General features: G+C 40.3%; 1 protein-coding gene across 5 annotated transcripts in view; it reads left to right on the forward strand.

Moving 5' to 3' along the window:
- grm8a (glutamate receptor, metabotropic 8a) overlaps window positions 1-23,495 on the forward strand; it is a 289,622-nt gene extending 266,127 nt beyond the window's left edge. For 4 of the 5 annotated variants that reach the window (XM_040035199.1, XM_040035200.1, XM_040035203.1 and 1 more), the window contains 3 exons: window positions 20,683-20,823; window positions 21,011-21,116; window positions 22,698-23,495. In XM_040035199.1, the coding sequence (XP_039891133.1) occupies window positions 20,683-20,823; window positions 21,011-21,116; window positions 22,698-22,747 (297 nt within the window). In that variant the 3' untranslated portion in view covers window positions 22,748-23,495. Of the gene's footprint in view, window positions 1-20,682; window positions 20,824-21,010; window positions 21,121-22,697 lie in introns of all 5 variants that reach the window. The other variant, XM_040035201.1, reaches the window with a different exon arrangement.
- The last annotated feature ends 301 nt before the right edge of the window (window positions 23,496-23,796 follow it).

The raw sequence follows: 23,796 nt of genomic DNA on the forward strand, positions 1-23,796 counted from the left end.
ACGGTCTAGTCTCCGTCGCGCTTCCCAGGTTGCCTAGCAACCATGATACTAACCGCTGGAAACGTGTCATACAACTTGGTTTGACAGAAATGAGGGAGAACATATTTTGTTCATTTGTTTGTTTGTTTCTACAAGAGCTTTGTGTGATTTGATAAGTATCTGAGGCTGAGACCACAGGACAGTAAAACATGATTTTTGGGCTTCATTTCTGTACTGAACAGTTATTTCAAGATTAGTTAGTAAATAAGAATTAGCTAATGTTGTTCATGAGACTAAAGTCATATTACTTTGGTAATGTAAATATAATATGGCCAATATTATAGTTATTATATTAATCATTATTAGCTATTACAGCAGTGAACATGAACTCTGTGTCAAATACTGAGCTTCAGTACAGATTCAAGTTGCAGTTATTTATGTCTTATCACCTTAAATCTTCACTCAAAGACAAGTATCTTTGACAGTGCATATATAGGTGTATCATATATAAGAGACAAATGTTGTTCCTTCAGTATGTTGGCATTACTAAATTTGGCTCATTGCTTACATATATTTATAAAAAGAAAATGTACAAGCTGTGATAACTGTTTCTGATCAAATGAAGAGTAGACTGATATATGAAATATTCCTTTATTGGGTGAGAAAATCAGACCATGTCATAACTGCTTTAAGTCATACAGAATAGATATCAGAGCCTTAAACAGGCTGACTTCTGCTAAATGGGTCAAACTGGGCAGAAAGTATACAAACACATAACATCCTTATAGAATATGATGTAACACTATAGATCAACTTACCTCAGAATATATAAAGCATATAAACAATTACAGCAATATGATGCAACAAACACAGCAGTGCTACTAATCCAAAATACTCAAAGCTTCATAGAACTGGAACAAACATTTATTTTTAGGTCCATTCTGCTGCTGATACATACTTTAGGTTTCTGAATATTACACTTGTTGCTGCCTTTCATAGTGTGTAACTTGAAGGCCCTGAGTACTTTCTCCCACACTGAAAACACTGGAATGATCAAATTATTTGAACATTACCTAATAAGACTGATTCAGGACAGACAATTAGTTATTTTAAACTTTTCTAGCAGTCCTTCCCAAACAGGGAACAGTCTGTCTATTCTCTCCATCTGTCAGCTGCTGCTGGCTCTTCCTCCTCCTCTTCCTCACACACTGTTGAGTTTGTCCTGGTGGATCATCAGGGGTGCAAAGCCTCACAGATGATATGCAGCAGTGTGTCCCTCAGTCTGTCCTCACTCTGGACACTTGCAGTTGTCACACATGGAAATCAAATGTGTGATAAGCTGCAGGATTCAAACACAGGTGTAACTTATAAACACATGTTCATACTTTTATTACACAATCAGAGAGAAAGAAAAAGAGAGAGAGTGCAGGACAGACAGACAGGTGGCAGTCTCAGGTGTATACACTGCTACAAAACAGCACAAAAGAAGGAGGATTTAGTGTTTGTGTTATTACGAAACAAGAAGAGTTCCCAGATGGTACAGTGGACACATGTGTGACTCCTGTGATTAAAGCATCTTTCTTTCAGCTTAACGAGTGAACCGTCAGCTCGTTCAAACACACGTTAAAGTCTGTTTGGCTCGACACCACCGAACAGAGGCAGCAATGTAACATAGCTAACATTAACAGTGCAGTGGATCCTGCTTGTGCCGTGAAATTCAGGACTGCAAACCGAGCAGCATCACTGACTTTCAGCTTGTTGTGTTTGTGGATATATGACTGACTTTAATTATCCACAAAATCATCACAATCTCTGTAAGATTAAGGTCGACTATATATATATTTTTTAAAGTAAAGGCTTTAAAACCAAGTTAATTCTGAAAGTACAGACATCGCTAATGTCACATAACTTTCCCGACATGTGGCCAACAATAATGGTTTAATGTTCTTCATTAAAAAAATATTTGCGCATAAATAAGTGACATAATATTCAGTACTTACTTCTGAAAGTTTACTCTTCCTCCGCTCCGCTTCCACCGTTTTTTTTCGGCAAAATTATCCACACCACCACCGCACTATGAAGTCTGGGATATGTTGGGCCATGAAGGCTACACCGACCCATCCTTAAAATTCAGGGAAATTAAGGACGCATTTGAGGGCCGCATTTCAAGCAGCCTTTGAATTGGGAAAGCCTTCTCTTGTCGCTGTGACGTAATCGGCCTTAAAATGCGGCCTTTAAGGCTGCAAACCCCAAATCCGGTCATTGGTACTTCCTGGCTTGTGTAGTTACTAGGTAACAAAAGCTCAACACTGCCCCTAGCGTCCTGGAGCACTTCCGTTGTGTTTTGGAATTTGCATGTGTTTTTGAGTTTGCAAGTGTTTTGGATTTTGCAAGTGTTTTGGAGTTTGTACGTGTTTTGGAGTTTGCATGTGTTTTTTAGTTTGCAAGTGTTTTGGAATTTGCATGTGTTTTGGAATTTGCATGTGTTTTGGAGTTTGCATGTGCTTTGGAGTTTGCAAGTGTTTTGGAGTTTATACGTGCTTTGCCTCTAGGGGCCACCGTACAATAGCACTTCCGTTCCATACTGCTGGTGTCCATGAACAACAATAGTAAATAAAATGATGTCAGTGTAGTCGTTTTTAATGTTTATACAGAGGATAAAATAGGTGATTGTCCATCAGCATTATTCCGAAAATTTGTGCTGTGAGACTCCGGTGGACTGTGTGTTAACTATGAGGCAAATTTTAAAATCTCTGTTTTATTGCCCAAGACGGGCTCTTGCACTCAAAGTAAATGGCCTTCTTGATATTTCTGCGGTGATCCTCTGACTCTCATTTAATGACCTTTACTCCTTCCCACACACACACCAAGCTGTGTTCAGCTTTTGGTCTGGTGTTTACAGGCAGCTGTTGTCTGTTTCTGCTGTTCAGCCAGCCTCTTGTCTGCAGCCATTTCGCTGCCGCTTTGTTTTTCTTTTACATGTGTGACGTATGTTGCATCATACGTCACACACGTTTTAGGATATCTGTGTTCAGAAGACAAGAACCTTAGAGGTTTCCTGTGATACTGTAAGGGGCCTGTGTAAAATTTAAAAAAGAATACAAGCAAGTTTAGACTCTCTTTATTTTCATGGTACTCTATGTGTATACTTAGAACTGCTTTATGTAGTTCTTTTACTGACAAATATAGATTTGAGATTCAGAGCCACAGCAGGCAGAGAAAGGGGAAGAGGAAGAAGTCAAAGGGTGGGGGGAAAGCATGTAGACGGAGAGATAAAAATTGCAAGGGAGTTTTATAATGAGAGATGGAGGGATGCAGGAGGACTGGGAGATACAGGCTAAGGATGTGAGAGATAAATCATCAAAGAAGGAGCTTCTTAACCATCACAGACGGGGAAAAGTATTGTTATGAAATAGGTCATGCATCGATGCAGAGGATGGAGGCTCCAAACAGCTTCTGCCACACCCTGCAGAAATGTGAAAGGTTGTGTTGTGCAAACGTTGCATGTGCGCTTCCCTCTACCTCACTCTGCTTGCTGTAGAGCCCTAACCACATGGCACATCCTCTCTGCAGCTATCGCTCTCAGTGTGCGCCTCATCATTCCTTTGCCCGACTCTATCGGCATAAGGCCATCTTTCATTTCTCTGCTTTCTCCTGTCTCTGTCTGTTTCTCTTTATCTGTACGTCTCTTTGTGCCTCTATGTGAGCCGGCTCTCTTGTTCTCCAGATGTCCTAAATATGGCCAACTTGTTATTTTCTGCCTCCAACCGAGGAAGAAGCAACCATACGAGTTCAACTCACGAACCCACTCGCTGTGTGTTTGTGTGTGTGTATGTTTGTGTGAGTGTGTCTTTTTCACAGCAGGTGGATATTTTTTAGTAGGTTTGTTTTTGAATCGTTAAGTGCACACCAGTTGCTTGCACAGAGACATCTTTGAGTGAGTTTTATGTTATTTAATTATCCTAGTACCAACGGAGGAGCTGTCAAGAGTTAAAATATCTACATGTGTAAGTATAGAATTAAGCTATTTTGTGGGCCCAGGAGAAATTCTTTGCTAAAATATGACTTTATTCATTAGATTTTCTTTTTTCTTTCTTCTCTAGGCATGAAAACTTTGGGCTACATTACAGAGTAAAACAATGAGATATGTGATACAGCCTAAATCCAGGCTAAGAAAAGACTGACTCATGCTGTGATGTAATAGAAGGACACAGCTGCATGCACTGAATAATATGAATCAGCAGGTTCAATCACTGTGGCTCCTTTTCGTATACACCTATGCACCTTTTGTCTCTCGCGGCCTCCCCTTCACCTCATCATTCTACTTTTTAATCATAAATTTTTTATCTCACTTTTTGAAAACACACATAAGTACATAAGCACTCTGCTGTCTAACCCAGGAGAAAAGGAGTCCTGACCTAAAAATACCCAACACTGGAAGTGAAATATTGCAGTAACATTCCTCATTTTTGTTCTTTTCTTGGTGATTATGTTTGATTTTCAGGAGTGTAAAGTGCAGACTATCAATCTCTTTGCATTATAAATCCATCTCTGTCCTTTACCGCACCCACCCACACACACACACGCTGAGACACACACAGTGTCGCAGCTCAACGTCAAAAGATAGATTTATGGCTGTAACTGTGATCCCGGTGGTGCACCAGCAGCCGCCCAGATCTTTACTAGGAGTAACCTTCAGTAATCAATCTATAGTAATCAGAAGAGGATGTGAGAGACGGAGCAAGAGGGGAGAGAGTGGGCTGAGAGGGTGGCAACAGTGCTGAAAAAGAGATTGGAAGCAAGTGGAGGCAGGGGTGTAGAAAAGATCACAAATGTCAAGTGGAAGGAGTGAAAATACAAGGCAGAATGCTGCAGAGAGGCAGTGAATCAGAGAGTGTGGGAGAGCAGAGCGAGAGAGAGACATTATAAAAGATAAAGAGACTCAAAAGAGGTGGGACTGACACAGCCATCAAACATTAAGATGGAGGAAAGTTACAAGCCAACATCAGAGAGAGAGAGAAAGACGGAGAAAGAGAGAGATTATAATGTACATCAAAGAGGAGAAACTATAAAACTGAAACAGAGATACAAAGAGGCTGAGAGTGGGATAAAGAGGGATGTGGGAAACAAAATAACGTTTCTGAATCACTGTGGAACCAGACAGATAACCAAAGCTGTGCTCATGCAGTCATGACCATCTAAGCATCACCGGCATCTCTCTCTGTGACACGGATCTCTCTCAACCACCGACGGCATCACATTTCAGCATTTATTGGGTAGCATTTAATTGATATCCCTGCTCTGATTGGCCAGAAGCTGATTCACTTATATCAGTTTTCCAGACCTTCATCCTTGAAAATGGTTTGCATTTACCACAATACAGTACGCAGAGTTGTGGCATGCACTTTACTTTCTTTCTGTACAGCAGTAGTACTATCAGACAACAAGAAGAAAAATCTGAAGTGAAATGGATTTTTTTTTCCACCCAAAAAAGCAGAAATACATTTTTGTGGTGCTATTTTATTGGCGTCTAAGTGAAATTCAGCATGGATCCTATTTTAAAGATAATAGTAAAAAGGTTGTGTTTGGTTTTTTTCTTGCTTCTGAAATTTGCCTTCTTTCTTCTTTTTTTGACTCCTCTCTTTAGGCGTCGCCACTGCGTCTCATCCATTTCACCCTATCCCCATCATCCTCCACTGTCACACCAACCCTCTGCATGTCCTCCTTCACTAAGTCTGCAAATCCTCTTTGTGGTTTCTCTTTTCCTGCCTTGTCTGTGAAGGTTCTCAGTCATCCAGGTCGTCGTAGTCTAAGGAGCTTGGAAAGAAAAGCGTCTGGACTTGTTTAAGTTTCTTGAAGACATTTCACCTCTCATCCGAGAAGCTTCTTCAGTTGGTGTCGTAAACCACCACCTCTGTTCAAAGATGGTCGCTCACAGTGGACATAAATGGCTTCTTGCACTCCTCTTTCAAACCATCTGTCCTCTCTGTCCAAAATGCACACTGTTAGACCTCTGCCTCACCACTACATATTTCAAATACAACAAGGGCTTCTACAGACAAAAACATGGCTGTGCCATGGGCTCCCCCGTGTGACCTATTGTAGCCAACCTTTGCATGGAAGAAGTGGAAAGAAAGGCTCTTGGCTCTTTTAAAGGGAGAGTACCCAGCCACTGGTACAGATATGTAGATGACACCTGGGTCAAAATCAAAACACAAGAAGTGGAATCCTTCACTGCGCACATTAACGCCGTGGATAAAAACATGAAGTTCACCAGGGAAGACACAAAGGACAACTGTTTGCCCTTCCTGGACTGCGCTATGCACATTGAAGAGAATGGTAACCTCAACATCGAAGTTTACCGGAAGCCCACACACACAGACCAGTACTTCCTCTTTGACTCCCATCACCCTCTGGAACACAAACTTGGAGTAATTATGACCCTACACCACCGGGCAGAAAATGTTCCCTCTAAGCCTGAAGGGAAAAAGAAGGAACACACACATGTAAAGGAAGCACTCAAAACATGCGGTTATCCTAATTGGGCGTTTATAAAGTCAGCAAAGATGCACAGAAAAGAAGACCAGACAACAGCGAGGGAGGATAAGAAAGACAGACGCAACAACATTGTCATCCCCTATGTAGCCGGTGTATCAGAGAAACTCAGGAGAGTTTTCTCCAAGCACGACATCCCAGTGTATTTCAGACCCAGCAACACACTCAGACAGAAACTGGTTCATCCCAAAGACAAAACTCCAAAACACAAACTTAACAATGTGGTGTATGCTGTGCAGTGCAGCGAGGAATGCCCAGACCTCTACATTGGAGAGACCAAACAGCCACTTCACAAGCGCATGGCACAACATAGAAGAGCCACCTCCACAGGACAAGACTCAGCAGTCCATCTGCATGTGGAGGACAAAGGTCACTCTTTCGAGAATGCCAATGTTCACATTTTGGACAGAGAGGACAGATGGTTGGAAAGAGGAGTGAAAGAAGCCATCTATGTCCACTGTGATCGACCATCTTTTACGACACCAACTGTCTGCCATCTATAATCCAGTTTTGAGTTCCCTCCCCAGACGCCTTAACGCCCACTCACATCCTGCGCCATCTGACCTCAGGAAATCACATGATAGGGTGGGGCCAGGTTTCACAATGAGCTCACCCGAAACCCTGGCTGATTGTGACCCACACCCATTTTCACACCTCGGCTCATGTGATTAGGTAGAGGATTATCAGGGGGTCCTTTGTCCCTCTTTGGGGGGAAACTCCCACTGGGTTTAAATCTGGGACTCCCCACCATTTGACGCTTAGAACTGAAGAAGCTTCTCTGATGAGAGGTGAAACGTCTTCAAGCAACTTAAACAAGTCCAAACACTTTTCTTTCCAAGCTCCTTTTTCTGCCTTGCAGCTCCATATTCAGCATCCTTTCTACAATATTCCCAAACTGACCCGTCCCTGTGTTATACCCATGTCTGATCTTGACCATCCTGGGAACTCCCACTGAAAACTTTACCATTTTCAGCTGTGCCAGCTCCAGTCTTTCTTTCAGTGCTATCATGTCCAAACCATATATCACAGCAAGTCTCACTACCACCTTTTAAACCTTCCCTTTCACTTCTGCTGCTATCCTCCTGCCACAAATCACCCCAGATAATCGTCTCCACCCACTCCACCCTGCTCTCAAACTCTTCTTCACCTCTCTTGTGCCCTGTTTTCTGCTTGTTGACCCCAGCTACTCAAACATATCCACTTCCATTGACCCGATTTCTTAATAAAATACAAAAATTAAATAAAATACTACATCAGTAACTGCGTAAATGGTCAATTTACTAACTCAAGTGGCCAAAATGTAATCAAAGCATTTTTATGCTGATGATGGCGCTTCCTAATGCTGTCTCCTGTAAGCAAGCATCATGTAAGCAGAATATATTTTCACTCATTAAGGAGTGAAGCAGCGTTAGGGGGTAATTTATCCCTTATTGAATTCCACCAGATATACATTATTAGTGAAGCCCATTTGTGGCTGGTTGCAAGTAGGTTCCTTGTTTTGTTAATGGGATCAGAGCAAAGGCAGGTGATGCATTCTTTGATTGACAAACACCTTATGCCTGCACCTTTAAAAGTGTACATTTTGAATTTAAAACTTTCTTGGTTTGAGGCTAAGTAAAAAAATGGGTGAGGTAATATACCAGAAAATACATCACAAGCTTGTAACTCCCGCAGTCACAATGCGGGATCAACGGAACACGTACAGAGAACAGATCACATCTGAACAATGTTTTCCTTTTTTCTTTTTCCTTTTTTTTTGGATTTAGACATCACCGTCTTCATCCTGACAGACTTTACCAATCCCAATCCTTGGGGTGATTAACCTGAGCAGGCTGTGTGTGTGCGAAAAAAAACCCAAACAAACAGTAAAATCTTTCATTTATTTTTGAAGGAATGGGTTTTGCAATCTTTTCCAGGGTTCTGGTGGGATTTGGTCGTTTGACTGAGAATGGGGAGAGACAGACAGCAAGTGTCAGATCCCGACATCAAACAGTGAGATGTTGAAGGATGGGGGGAGATGCCCAAGGGGGGCCGCCTCACACAGTGATGCTTGCAGTCACAGACGCGTGCACGCACACACACGCACACACACACACACACGCCCGCACGCACACAGACACTTACACACTTGCACATGCGTCTTTTGCGTTCACAAACATGGTCGTTTAAGAACACTCACACGTGCACGCTGGAATTCACGCACACTCAGTGAGATGCACGCAGGCTCTCCCCAGGGGAGCAGTAGAGGCAAGCAAAGAACATTATAAATCCAAACTTTTCATCAAAATTCTCTTTTAAGGTCCACAGCAACATCCGTCACCATTACATCTCTGACTAATGCTGTTGTTTATTCACTTTTCTATCTTCCACCTCCACTGTAACTGTCATTCCTTCATCATCACACATGCCTCACTGTGGAGAAACAAACACAATGACAAAGTAAAAACTAAGAACTAAATAAAGTCTTCAGACCTGGCACTCTATTGTGTTAAAAGTCACTTTTTGTTTTTGTTTGGATGACTGTTAACTTTTCAAAATACGCAAATTTTTTTTAAAATTTTACAGTTTATGACCAAGACAGTGCATATAAGGTATGTTTATTGAATGATATTTCAAATGAGTCGTGCTGCTTTAATTAAGCACAAGGATGGTAATTTGGGCAAAATGGAAAAAACGCCATCTAGAAATAGATAAATGTAGCACCGATTTAATTAGTGCTATGGTGCAGCTCCTGCTGATCCCAACAGAAATTCAGTTTGTTGCCTTTCAAGCTGTTGCTGTGCAGATGCAGTAAACTGGCACCCGGTTGCTGGCAGTAGATGGGAGATACTTGGCTTGGGAATTTTGGAGCTCGCTCAGCCCAAATCGTGGCAGGAACCATTCAGGTCTGTCACTGGAATGAAAATCCTCGGTCAACAAAAGAGTTGTTGGGTAGTGGCATAGAGTTTGAGTTTTTATTCCAATTCTGTAATTTAATGATGAGCAAAATTTTCCTTCATTAACTTTTTTGCATATTTTAAGCCGATGGAACAAAAAAGACAGGCTTTTACTAGTTTGTGATTCAGAAAATACCGGCTAGCACCTCTGCTTCTATATTTGGTCAAATAAACAAGCTTGTCATTGCAATATCTGTGCATTTTAAGTCATACCAACACTACAGGAGAACAACAGGTTTGTGTTTGCTGTTGTGATGCACACAAACTACAAAAACACTCATGAACTCTAAAGATTCTTCACGTGTCTCTAATCAGGAGAGCACTTTTATTTGCTTACTGCTCATTTTTATCACTAAAGAGCTGGTCTGGTTCTGGTTCTCCGAATTAGCAATTGCCGGAATGACAACATGGACACAATAAGAAAATGAAAACACCAGGAAAACTATCAAACAACATTTCATTAGCTCCAGTTGCTCTTCAGAGCTGTTACTCTGTAAATAAAAACTTTAATTAAAGGGACCAAAGAAACAATATGAAAGCCTTTTATGTTTTCCCTTAAATAAACTCCCCAAATGAAAGGGACTTTATTACCTTCTTCTTTTATTAATTCCTCTAAAATTACAAAAGAGGATTGGGGCTGTGCATGTGTAGTTCACAATCGCAGTGTACTCCATATAAATTCCAGCCTGATTTCTGTTAAGAGTGCAAAACATCAGCCACTGAAACAAGAATATTTAACATTCATGGCAGTGGAGCACAGACACAGTTACTCCTAATCCTCCTCCTCAAGGTGTAACACGTTATTTTTTTCCACAGCCTGGACAGCAGTCTGCTGCCTGATGATACTCCACAACAGTCCATGCTGGGCATTTTAATTGGTTGGAGCTGTGCACAGTGGGACACAGTTATGTCAGTTATGAGAAAGCGAGAGAGAAAAAGGAAAGCACATTATCGACAACAAGGCCAACCTCACAGTATGCATTACAATACATTTTTTTACATATAGCTCGGAATTTGTTTGACTCGGGGCTACTGGCTGAACCTTGCAAGATTTGCAAGTCAAGAAGAGCTACACAACTCCAAATATAGCTGTAACATTATTTCACAAAATACTCTATGTCCTCTATGACACACACAGACTCCACACCCGTATGGATTAGATGGAGAAAGAAAGTTTCTAAGTGCTGTTTGTAGAATGTAATGAGGCACTTGGTGGACAACAGGGACCGACTGAGCTCGGGCCCAATTATGCTGCTCTGACACAAAGTTAAAATATGATTGTGAAATGTCCTGTGTCGCTGCTTTTTTTTTTTTTTTTTTTTTTTTAAAGTTTTTCATCATAGCACCATGTTGGTGTGAGAAGCCTGGTAACTTGAGGATTTAACAAGCTCAGAATAAAAAAGCATCTTGAGTAAAAAGCAGCAAAAGTAACTTAAAAGACACATTAAAAAAAACATCTTAGCTTGAACTCATTTTTGAGTAAATTTGGGTTTGAGTCGTACCATAATCACTCACAGTACGCTCTTCTGTCTTCTATCTTGGTTGTCCTGACAGCCTCCCAGAGGTGCCCGGTTGGATTGGTGATGATTGAGGTACAGTGAACTCGCTGTCATGTTCAAGAAGCCAGTTTAAGATGATTTGAGCTTTGTGAGATGTTTTAGCCACTGGAAGTTGGGTACAATGCGGTCATAAAGTAATGGAGAAGGTCAGGAACAATACCCATGTAGGCTGTGGCATTTGAAAGTTTCTCAGTCGGTACTGAGGAGCTCAATGTATGCCAAGAAAATATCCTCTGCACCTTTACCCCACGACCACCAGTTTAAACTTCATATATATATAATGCAGGATGGAGTCATGCTGTCATGTGGTTTACTCCTAATTCTGAGCCTTCGTATCAGGCAACATTTTTCCAGACTTCTGTTGTCCAATTTTGGTCAGCCTGTGCAAATTGTTGTGGTCTTTGGCTGCTGTATCGCATCTGCTTGAAGGGTCAGTGGGGTTTTTTGTGCTCAGATAAGCTCTTTAGCATACGATCGCTGAAATAAGTGGTTATTTGAATTGTTGTCCCTTCTTCTTGACCTCAAACATCCGCAAGGCATTTTTGGTCAGAGAACTGATACATACTGGATATTTTCTCTTTTTCAGACCATACGCTGTAAACCCTAGGGATGATTTTGTATGTAAATGCCAGTAGATTTGCAGTTTCTGAAATATTCAGATCAATTTGTCTGGCACCAACATCCATGCCACATTCAACGTTACGTCACCTTTTTCCTCATTCTAATGCTCGGTTTAAACTTCAGCAGACACAACCAACACAACTTGCTGAACTTTAACTTCAGCAAGTTGATGATGCATGATGATCGTTGATGTTTGATGATGATGATTGTTGATGCTTACAAACATTGTTCTGAGTCTTCGTGAAGGATGTCTGCTGTGAATTGAAACTGGGATAGGAAGGGGGTCCATCCCTGCTTGTCGAAGTACTTCCTCAATGGTAACGCTGTCCTATTAAGAAATCTTAAAAAACCTTCACAGGCCATGTTGTTGTAGTACGTTGAGGCACTGGAAAAAAAGGTGTTTTGTTTTCCTCCGTGTTTTGCATGTGTGCAGGGCAGAAAGCAGAACTGTTGAAGGAAAAGACATATTTTTGTAGCTGACTTTAGAGAAGAAGAAACCCAGATTGGTTATATTCATTGTAGTATAGTTAAGGCTTTGCCCACCTGGCTGATGACATCATAGTCAATTTTTGCAGCCTCCCATCTTGTTGCAATACATAAAAGAAATGTAATCTAATATTAGTGAGCCAAACTATAGTCCATAAATCTGGGAGAACATAGTTAAAATTCTGAATATTCAGAATATTTAAAAATAAAAGAAAAACATCAATATTTAAAAAAAAAATCTTCATTTTATATATACTGTGTTTTATATTTTTAACATTTGCCCAATAGGAAAAATCATTCTATGCTGACTCCTCACATTACTTTAAATATATAAATAAGAATTAAATCTCTTCACCCTCCCGTGGCTTAGGTGATTAAAATGATGAGTGGTCCCATGGCGTGAGTTGAGAGAAACAGGCGGGGTCAATTAAGCACACAGCGGAACCCAGACACACATACCGAGGAAGTTATGACTCTAAATGGGATTGTGAAGTTAGTTCAGGACCTTTAAGCAATTCGAAAAAGTCATTCTGCTCGCCAAAATATTTATATAGGACAGGTACCCGTCAAGGACGTTTTAACTCCCTATCAACATGCACAGGCGGTAGCTTTTTAAGTCATGCAGAGATGATATGTGGAGAAAAGGAGATGACAGGGCGACGTTCTGTAAAACATAAGAAGGTTGAAAAGGCAGAAAGATGAAGCAGAAGAGAGCAACAGAGACAGATATAATGAAGGATAGAAAAAGAAGTAGTGAGGACAGAGGAAAATATTCCACAGAGAGATACGAGGGAGTTTGGAGTGCAGTGAAGAGTGCCGGCCAATCATTAGAGATTGTATGGGCAGGAGTGAGGGAATGGCAAAGAGGCTGATGGAACGATGGAGAAAAAAACAGAAAATGTCTTTGGAAATGGAAAATGTCTCGAACAATGCTTTCACTACCCTTCTTTTCTCTCCTCTCTTGGCTATCTTTCTCTCTGACCATTCCCTGACTCGATACAAGAAACAAAGTAGCCTGTGGTCATTTATTTCAAATGAGAGCTGGGAGACATCACTCCATGGAGAGAATGGACTGATTTCTGGCTAAAGATCTTAGTGAGTCTGTGACAGCACAAAGTTGAACATGAGTTCAGCTTTAAGTAAATGCCCAGTAATTTAGTACAGCAGCGTCCAAATGATGGCAGGTGATAGTTCAATAAAAATATGTTTTCCTAAAGCTCCAGACAAGCTTTTTCCTGTTAAAATTTGATATGCCTAAAAATAGATTTTGATATTCATCTTAAAGTTTGCACAGATTTCTTCTCAGTTTTATGGTTTTAAACAACAGTGCATGCATTTAAAACACATCTGATTATGTTTTAAATGCATAAAAAGGCTTGAATGATCAGCCCCATCATATCTTCAAGATCTAATAGAACCATATTACACCAACAGACCACTTTGCTCTCAGACTGAAGTCTCACTTGTGATTCCTGTAGTTTGTAAAAGTAGAATAGAAAGTGGAATGCGAGGCAGCGCCATCAGCTACTTTTGAAATTTGACTTATCTTTATTTTTTGATAAAGTTTCAAGTTAGGGCTGGACCAGGTGACCATGAAGTTATGTTGCTATAGGTTCAGGATGCTGCAGGGCTTCCCATAATGCACTGAGCATTTCTCCACCACTCCCGTCTGTTCATATGCCCTTCTCTTCTCTATCCCCTCACCCCAAATCAGTAATGGCAGTTGGCTGCCGATCTGATCCTGATTCTGGAGGAGGTATCTTTCTGTTAAAAGGGAGTTTTTCCTTTCCACTGTCACCAAGTGCTTGCTTATACAGGGGTCGTCTGATTGTTTCAGTCTTCCCTCTAATATTGTAGGGTGAATTAAAGCTGAATTGAATACACATTGTACAAAACAATACCAACAAGCCAAAACAGGCAAGTGATCAGTGTAAAAAAAAACCCCAAAAAACTAAGAAAAAACATAATCACTGTAAAATTAAAATAGTAATACGAAGCAAAGTTTGTGACACTGTTTGCTTTAAGACGTGCAACCTCAATGTAAACGTCCCAAAAGAAAATGCTATTGCATCACAAACCACATGCCCATGGCAATGAGAGATACAAGACTTTGTTCTTCAGTTCACTCACTGGTTCTTGCTTCTTTGTTGCTGTTTTTCCTTCATCACTCTTCGTTACTCCTCCAATTCCACCAATTTCACCCAAAACTTTCCTTTGTTGTTTGTTTTTCGCATTTTCTTTATTCTCTCGTTCACTTTCCCACAATGTCTTTCATATTCATACAAATTCCTTCTCTTTCATTCCCTCTCCCTCCCTCTTTTTAGATAAGTCGCTTGCCAGGACTCTTTGATTTCACTACCCTTTTCTTGTTTTGGAGTATGAAAGGAGTTGCGATAATCACAGATGCCATGTAATGACTCAGAAGCTTTCATGTCATGGTTCACCAAGCCTCATAAGCTGGGATTTTTGTGTTTCTTAAAACCCCTACATATGTCAAATCCGTCTTTTCTGTTGCTTGTATGTGTAGGGGTCAGAGGGCGGAAGCTGTAATAAACAGAACTGCCTAGACCTTATTTTCCCCAACTACCACCTAGAGCTCTTTCAGGGGGATGCTGAGGCTTTCCTAAACCATCGGAGAGACACAAGTCTTGAAACACCTCCAGGAGGCATCGTTGACACATTCCTGAACCACCTCAACTGTCTCCTTTTGATGCAAGGGACCAGAGGGAGCAGAGTCTCTTCTCTGAGCTGCTCCTGAAAGACTGAGCTGCTCATCTTGTCTCTAAGGGCGAGCCTAGACACCCCCTCGGAGGAAGCTCATTTCCACCACTTAAATCTGCAACCTCGTTCTTTCCGTCACCACTCGCATCGATTGATTAAACTACATGACAGCAGTGATTAAACGACATCACTACCTCTCTTTGATTGGCTTCTTTTTTCTAGCTGCGAATAGAAATCCTCTGAAAGCTGAGCGGTATTGGTGAAGGGATGAAGAGTAAACAAAAGGTGCAGATAAAAACCCAGAGATGACATAATGCAAGAGGAATGACACCTAAAGGATCCCGAATCGAAATTTATGGATGAATCCTGCAATGCCAAAGAGTGCCGCTGTGTTGCCTCTCTCCCTAAAGAGCCAATCATCTGCTTTTTAACAGTTGAACTGGGACAACGCATATGGCAGGTGCACTGTTGTCTGTTCTACTATCAGTTGCGCTGTGGCAAACATGTTTACTTGTAATAAGCATGTGCACTTACAGTTATTCTGCGGTGGGACGAGAGAGAAGCGCTGATCATGTAGAATGGGCAGTAAATGAAAGCATGGCATGAAAGAATAAAGGTGTAGCCTGTGGGTGGAACAGCTTTCACCTTAAATCACCAAAAATTTTACCTGCATTTTACTGCTTCACCCAAAATTACTGCCAACAGCATTACTCTACATCAGGGATGTACTTACTTTTGCAGACGGGGCAGATTGGAGTCTTTCCTGGGCCAATTCTGGTCCTCAAGCCATATGTTTGACACCCTATATGGACTTTGAAATACACCAATTACAATGTCATTTTCAATTCATATAACATGATAAACTTAATATGTACATGGTCTTTTGTGTAAAGCAATGAGCCTGAAGGAGATGGGTCTAATTTGCTTAATTTACTTAGAATGTATTCTTGATAAGTACATTCCATTTCAGTGTCACTCACAGTGCAGCCGAGTGAACTCAGAATAGCCTTTTAGATGAACTGTCATGCTTCAGCTATCATATGGGTTTGCTGCGAAAAGAAAGTCGCCGTCTTTGCACCAACTGACGTGTCATTGAACTTTTAAGCTGCCAGACTGTCACAATTGGCCAGGAATTACATTGTTACACAGATATTCAGTATCAGCGACTGAGTGTGCATTCAAGGTTGCACAGTGATGATGAGGAGTTGAACTTCTGCGCCCGATAACTATGAGACAGTCGAACTGTCTCCGTCTAGATTCATGTTTCTAATACAGTTTAGCTATTTATGGCCTATTGGGAACCATTTTCATATATAGTTGAAATGAAAAGTGTTCTTCAGAAATGTAATAAATCTATAGGTGGTTATAAATGGTTGTAGTCAACACAATAAGGTTTAGGTTGAATAACAGTGGAACTATCCTTGAAGCACTAATTGAAAAGTAACAAGCTCTGCAGAAGACGATCATTCTTAGATGAGCAGTTTCCTTTAGAGGAAATAATGAAGTAAATATGAGTCATGAGGTTTCCATAAAAAAGGCTCCTGTGAAATCAACCCAGCACTTCAAAGTCTGCGTGGGTCCATATTACTTGTAGACAGTGAAAAATAAACTGGAAAAAAAACATTAAAAGGGCACCATGAATCCAAACTTTCAATTGTTTCTCTTTCTTTCGTGACCTTCCTTACTCCAGTTTGTCTGCCAAGGCGTTAAACACATCTGCTCTATCTGTCTGTTCCACATCCTGAATCTCATTACACATCTATAAATGTTTTAAACCTTAAAGGAGCACACTGAATACAGCCAGCCATAGGTCATTGCTTTATTTTTTGAGTGGGTCTTTTGAGTTAATAGCGCGCTTTTCCGTGGCACGCATTTCAGCCTGCATCAAGTGTGAACAACAAGGTGGAGGATGACGATTTCAGCCCTCAGTTTGTGTTTGTGTATGTGTTTCAGTCTTTGTGTAAATAACAGCAGGAGGTCACAACTTTGGACCAAAGGCTAGATGTAATGGAAGTGGCTATCAGCAGACTTGCTGCTGTTTCGGTAAGAGCAAGTTCACCGCTTAAGGGAATAAATCTTTTTCCTCTCGCAGTTACTCTGGCTTTTCCTTTTTCGTCATTCGCTCTTTCAGCCATTTCTTTTTCTCGAGTTATTCCTCTCTCCTAGTGAAAATATGTTTTTTCCATCTCCATCCGTTCTTCTCAGATATAGCGAATTACTGTTCCCTGTATCAGTGCAATTCAATTAAAGACAATTTGTTGGCAGGAGATTTGAAAAAGAAACAATATGGCAACGTGTAAATGAATCTACAAATTCCCCTCTTGCAAATTTCTTTCATGATCAGGTTTCTTTTGTTTAAGTGACGATGTGTCTCACACGACTGTGAAGTTTGGTCCTGATTGCACACGCTCTGCTGTGTGCGAGTGTTTGCGTGCAGCTGTGGGGTAATGACTGCAATCAGAGGCTATAATGAAGCTGCACACAGGGTCTATTTTTTTTAAGGAAGGTCACCCAGAAGAATAATAACTCCCATGTGATGTTAATATTACATTCTGTTCATGTGAGTTTATTTCTTAGTTTACACGTGTAGGTCATGTTTGTGCTTTTGCACGCATCCGCTTGCTTCCAGTTTATTGACCATGCAGTCCCCTTATGCTTTAGCTACTGTCACTGCAATTAATTCAAACCCTCGGGCAGGCATGTCTGTTCCTCTGTTGTATATTTTTGTAGACTAATTTAAGTTTGGGCCATTACGATTAAAGGGTCTCCATTATGATATTCCTTACTTCCTTTTACATGCAGTATAATACTGTTCTATTAGTGGATGCTCATATTAAGTTTCAAATGAGATCAAAGTATGCACAAGTTATCCGTGCAATCCCTCTTTAAATGCTCAGGTTCACTGTCTAGTCAGGTTTTCTATTCTAGGCTCTGAGACACAATGGCTCATTTTAGACGGAGGAGGAACTGAGGAGTTGCACCAAGGCCCAGTATAATATAAAAAAGGACAATTTTGAATTATGAATTATGCAAAGCTACTCAACCAGAGTACATGGATAAAAGCATGGTGCTGCAGATAAGTATAAGGATACTTTTAAATATCTTGAAGTCTTCAAATACATGTTTGAGGGCAAACTCATAGGGGTTTGGTGTTAATCAGGGGCCTACGAAAACATTCATAAATATAATACTAATGCGTCTCTGTGAGCTTCTTTCACCAGGTCATCGACTATTTTAAAGTCAGCTGTTAATCTAAGAAGCCAGCGTTGAGACTTATCACCTAAAGTATTTAATTAGATTTGTGCTGCTGTTTAATACTTAAACCCCTTCAAGCAATGATTTATTTTTATATCAGAGTCAAGAGATCTGTTCAGGTTTTTTGTTTAGACAAGAAACACCATCAGTCCATTTTATGCCACTTATCTTGGTCCGGGGTAGCAATGTAATCAGAGATACCCAGACCTCCCTCTCCCCAGCAATCTCCTCCAGCTTGTCCAGGAAGACACAGAGAAGTTTCCAAGCACACCGAGAGGCATAATCTCTCCAGTGTGTCCCGGGTCTGCCCCAGGGCCTCCTCCCTGTAGGACATGCCTAAAACCTGTCACCTAGGAGGTATCCAGGAGGCGTCCTTGTCTGATCTCTGAACCACCTTAACTGGCTTCTTTTGAAGGAGTAGTGGAAGCTCACTTCCATTGCTTGTATCTGTGATCTCATTCTTTCTGTCACAACCCAGAGCTCATATCAACTGAAATAGGACGTGAGATGCTCCTTATTAAAGACAGTGTTACTCCAGACTTTACTGTCCTTACTTTTTGTAAGCACAAAATGATCTAGTAAGGGTACGCTAAGACAGCTGGGGCCTTTCTGACTAAGGGAACCGCCTTAGCTTAGCCTTAATTTTTTGTAGTGTGCATTTCCAGTTCCAGTTGTTTTTGACCAATTGACAGTTGCATGTTCTAGAGGCTTTTATTGCCAACAGTGAAACTGAATTAAACTCTATACCTGCTTCTTGTTATACATTTTCAGGACATATTTCACGGATGCATTCAATATGTTTTTTTAAGTACTTCTATGTTGGCTTGGTTGCTTTCTTTCCAGCAGTGTGATATTAAAAGAATGACTTCTTATTATTGAGTGTAAGTCAGGCTTTCTGTTTATTATTCATATTATGATTGTGTGTTGCAAATGTATGGCATGAAAGGTGTTTTTGTTCTCACAGTGAAATGAAATGAGCTGCTTTGGATCAAACACTTTTTTTCTTTGAATAAAACTGCAGTAGTAGCATGGTGTTTACCACACTGTGCAGCTTTACTTTGTTTGTTGTTTTTCTGCTTCTTGTCAGGCTGTAGTTACTGCCTGATTCGGTCCTCTTCTTGACAGCGGTGACTGCTGTGGTCTCACTGGTCACTTTGTCCTTCTCATTTGATCATCGTGTCTGTGATGCACACGCTTCTCATCTTCCTTCTTGCCACATTCTTAAACATCAGTTTTTTGTCATGTTTTTGCCTCCCTATGTCCCTTCTGTCTCCACGAGTCTCCTACTTTTCCTTGTTGCATTTTTACTGCGCTCTACCTTCACCAGTCCTTCCACTACACTGCTTGCCTGATAAGGCCTTTGTCTTGAGATGTTGTCAGCTGTGTCAGGGCCGTGGGTGAAGCCTGTCATTACATCTGTCCTCCTCCAAACTACACTATGAAACTCCCTAAGGATCCACTAAGAACTGGTGCTTAGTCCACTGCGGAATGTTTCAGTGTGTTAATGTCTCTGCCTGAACTCCCCTCCTGTTTTATCATAATTGCACCTTAGCTTACTTAGCAGAATCGCTGTTTTCAAATAGAACAGTGAAATTTGGTAGGTGAACTTAGCAATTTTGACTCTCTGCCTAAAGCACATGTCATCATATCTGTCCTTCAGTCCACTAGTACCTGCCACCTAGGACAGGTTCTGGATGCCTGTCTGTCTATATGGTAATTCAGCACACTCACAACTGAATAAATATAGAAACGCACAGATTTTATTTTTGGATGGGAACTCTAGTTTGCCAACAACTCAGTCTCTGAAATCTAAAGTTTTCTGTTCTACTCCTATAGAATGCCATACAGGCCAAACTTCATCCTGCTATCTGCAGATTTTTTGATATATATAGTGTAATTGGCATTGCACGATGAAGAACGGTTCCTTGACTGGAAAAAAAGAATCCAGCGCTGTGAAAGAGTTAAAGATTCGCCAATCATTTCGACATTGCTCTAATCTTCAAAAACTCTTATAAAATGAGAATGTGGCTAGGCCAGTGTTGACCCAAGCAATATCTGTTTCAGGTGGATGTTATCCACTTGCAAAACCGAGGATGGGAACAGAGTAAAGCAAGTTCACAGTTGTATCTGATATCAGACAAAATCTTATCAAAACTCTCAGGAAAACTTGTCTGAAAGTCAATTTTGTGTAATTTTCCTCACCATCTTCTTAACTGATGCCATAAACCCACTTCTCTAGTGTTTTCTGACAAAAACATTGAGAATCACTTTCGACTTCTAGACAAGGAGACGAGCTCTGCAGCACACGGGCAATTAAGCAACTTCATTGGTGCCATCATTCATGTTATTGTTTTATATACTAGCCTGTGTGTCGTCGTAGCTGTCACTTGACAAATTTTCTGCTCATATCACCCTTGTTAGGCCACCCTCTACTTCCTTATCCCCGCCACTTCCCAACTGACTTCCTTGTCTTCCTTTGATTAAATGTATTCTGACACTGGATGATTAAACAGACTATTTCTGACAACTCGAAATGTAATAAATGACTCTTTCTCTCGTTCTCATTGCAGATGTATATACAAACTACTACCCTGACCATCTCTCTGAGCCTGTCTGCCTCTGTTTCTCTGGGGATGCTCTACATGCCCAAGGTTTACATCATCCTCTTCCACCCCGAGCAGAACGTACCCAAACGAAAACGGAGCTTCAAGGTGACATGGCTTTTACTCTTATGTTTTCATAATGCTTTCCAAATCCATATATTTCGATTTTGGCTGACGTTAAGCAGAAAATATTTTTATGAAATTACAAAGGGAGAAAGAAGAACGTAGGTATACTAAGACCATTTTCCTCATTTATAATTAATAAAATTCTCATTATGAATAAATGACTATGCAGGCGATCGTGACAGCAGCCACCATGTCGGGAAAACTGACTCAGAAGGGAGGAGACCGGCCAAATGGAGAAGTTAAGACTGAACTGTGTGAGAGCATGGAGACCAACAGTGAGTAAGAGAACACCAAAATTTTATAATTACACATATAAACTTAAAAGAGACAAGCTTTATATAATTAAAATAAAAAATCAATTTTTAGTCGTACATCAGTTTTTTAGTAAGCAACACACTTGTATTGAAAAAAAATGCATCACCAAGGTCAAATACATGTAGATTGGTCAAGAAATCTAGAATATGAGCAAGTAGCAGAGAAGACATTAATAGAAAACAAAGTATTATTTAGTAACGTGATTTCAAAAACACACATCATTTTCAGGCTAATTTTCTGGTTTGAATCAGTATAGAGTTAGCCGTAATTGAAAAACATCAAGTATAGCATAATGTGTTTATGAAGCAGCCTGGCAGCCATTTATGTGAGCTCATTTAGAAACAACCAAATAATTTACCAACCACCCAGCTTGTGGATGATCCATTTATATTTTGTTAATTGCACGCTGTGATGGAGTAACACTGTAAAAATCAAACAAATAAAATCTTCCTCCACGTGTACATTAACCTTAGATACTGTTTTCTTTTACTGAAAATGTGTTTCTTGCATGCCTGCTGTACTCACCATGTTGTAGTCGAAGCACTGTTAAATTCACTTAGAGACTGTTTTGTGTCCCGGTGTTAACAATTTGCAGATAAAATGAAATGAGGGAGGATTTACGTGCGTGTGCACGAGAAGCTTAGTGTTTATATCGAGGTGGTTTTGTTCCAGGTTCCTGCAGTGCGCACGTATCAGTTACTCTCGTTTTGCACGTGTGTGTGTGTGCGTTTGCAGGAAATCCCGTGAGCATACTAAGGAATTATTAACAGTTGTTTGTGTGTAGTTTGTGAGTTCTGTGTGCACGTGTATAATAGGTTCCAGAACTGTGAAGCTAAACCTTGCCCTGCCCCTCTGTCAGCACTTTATTAGCATCAGTGAGAAAAGCAGGTCACAGTTCATTCATTTAGCAAATGGTTGAACTGCTTAGTCATCTATTTAAATGCTTCTGTTTGCAAAAAGTTTAGAAAAAAGTTTGATGTTCCAGGAAGCAGATTGAGCAGAAAGATGGCATTATCAAAGGTGTCTAGATGCTTGTTTTTACCATTTTTGTTAGTGTTCTAGTTATTATTATTATTGTTATTTCAATTTTTAGCTTTATTTTTATTTACTATTACTTTAACTATCATCCAGGCAGTCTAAGGCAGTGTGAAAACAAGTGAGAGGAAAAGAACCCAAAACTATTCCATCAGTGTGTAACGGTGGTGCTGTTAGAGGCTTGCTCTGCAGCAAAAATATTGACATTTACCGCAGCATGCTTGAGGGGACACAAGACATCATGGTTTAACAAAAAGCCCCAGCAACTACAGCGGACTGTTGATGTGACACTGCTTTCTAAACTGGTCTTTCTTCTTTGTTTTTTTCCCCTGCCCTTTTCCATTCCTCATATTTGTCACTTTACTTTTATTCTGTTGCTTGTTACATTTCTTTGCCAATTTTCCCTTCATGTTTTTTTTGTTGACAATTCTGTTCCCATGACGCATGCTCTTTCATCTTATTTTATTTAACTCTTTACGCCTTATTTTATTTAACTCTTTACACAGCTTCATCAACTAAGATGACATATGTCAGCTACAGTAATCACGCCATGTGAAGGGACCATAGAAGAAGAAGATGACGATGGAGAAGAGGGGGGGATTGAATAGGAGGGGGACGTGTTGTGGGGGCAGGGCCAAGGGGAAGGAAGAGCTGTGACTCAGCTGATTGGCTGAAAAAGTGGAAAACGGACAGAGCGCCCAATGGAATTCAAGCATGAGACATTTTGTATTGTTCCCCATCAAATCACAGAGGTGGGACCACATCAACAGCCAGTCAGTGTGCCTGCTTTCCTGCTGTTCACAGCTCATTGGTCCTACCATGAACTTACCTGTTTTAAAAAAGAAAAAAAAAAAGAAACAACATGAAAAAAGTGGTACCATAGGAGACTGTGGTGGAAAGAGTAACTATTAAAACATATAAAAACAAAAATAAAAAATTTTAAAAGAGAAAAAAGTCATAAAAAAACTCAAAAAAATGTGTAGAAATTATATCTAAAGGGCAAAAGGTGGGGCTGAAAAAGAGATTTAACAAATTACATTTTAAAAGATATTTAAAAAGAGAAATGTAAGAGAAAATCTATGAGACTCAAACATGTTTGTTGTTATTCTCTACTTGTAGGTATTTTTGTGGTCGTGACGATTTTTTCATTCTTGTCTCACCGTTGTCTGATGGATCGCCCTTGCATAATGAGATGAGTGTGTTTCCTCCTGTCTTGGCTATCCGGGTTGTAGCCTTGGGTTGTGAACCTGTAAAATGCCATGGTTGAAGCATGCCAGTTTTTATACAAAAAGGAGATTTATTTATAATAAAGGAATGTTTTGCAAATGTGTAGATTTTGTTGTCATGCTTTTGAAAAATGAGGAAATGAGTTTGAAAGAAAAAGGGTGGTTTTTTTTCCTCTCTGCTATTGGAAAATGGGCCAGAAGATAAAGGAGAGTGAAAGTTATTGAGTGATAAATATTAGAGACAACAACCTGATGTCCAGCCTTCAGAAATACACGAGAACTAAAAAAAACAGTCAGCTGCATTACTACAGTAGATCCATTCTTGTTGGGGGGGAGAAATCGATACTGCTGAAGGCAAAGTGAAAGGACAAATCACACC

Source organism: Simochromis diagramma, unplaced genomic scaffold, assembly GCF_900408965.1.
Source record: "Simochromis diagramma unplaced genomic scaffold, fSimDia1.1 OVJJ01000816.1, whole genome shotgun sequence".
NCBI classification, from domain to species: domain Eukaryota; kingdom Metazoa; phylum Chordata; class Actinopteri; order Cichliformes; family Cichlidae; genus Simochromis; species Simochromis diagramma.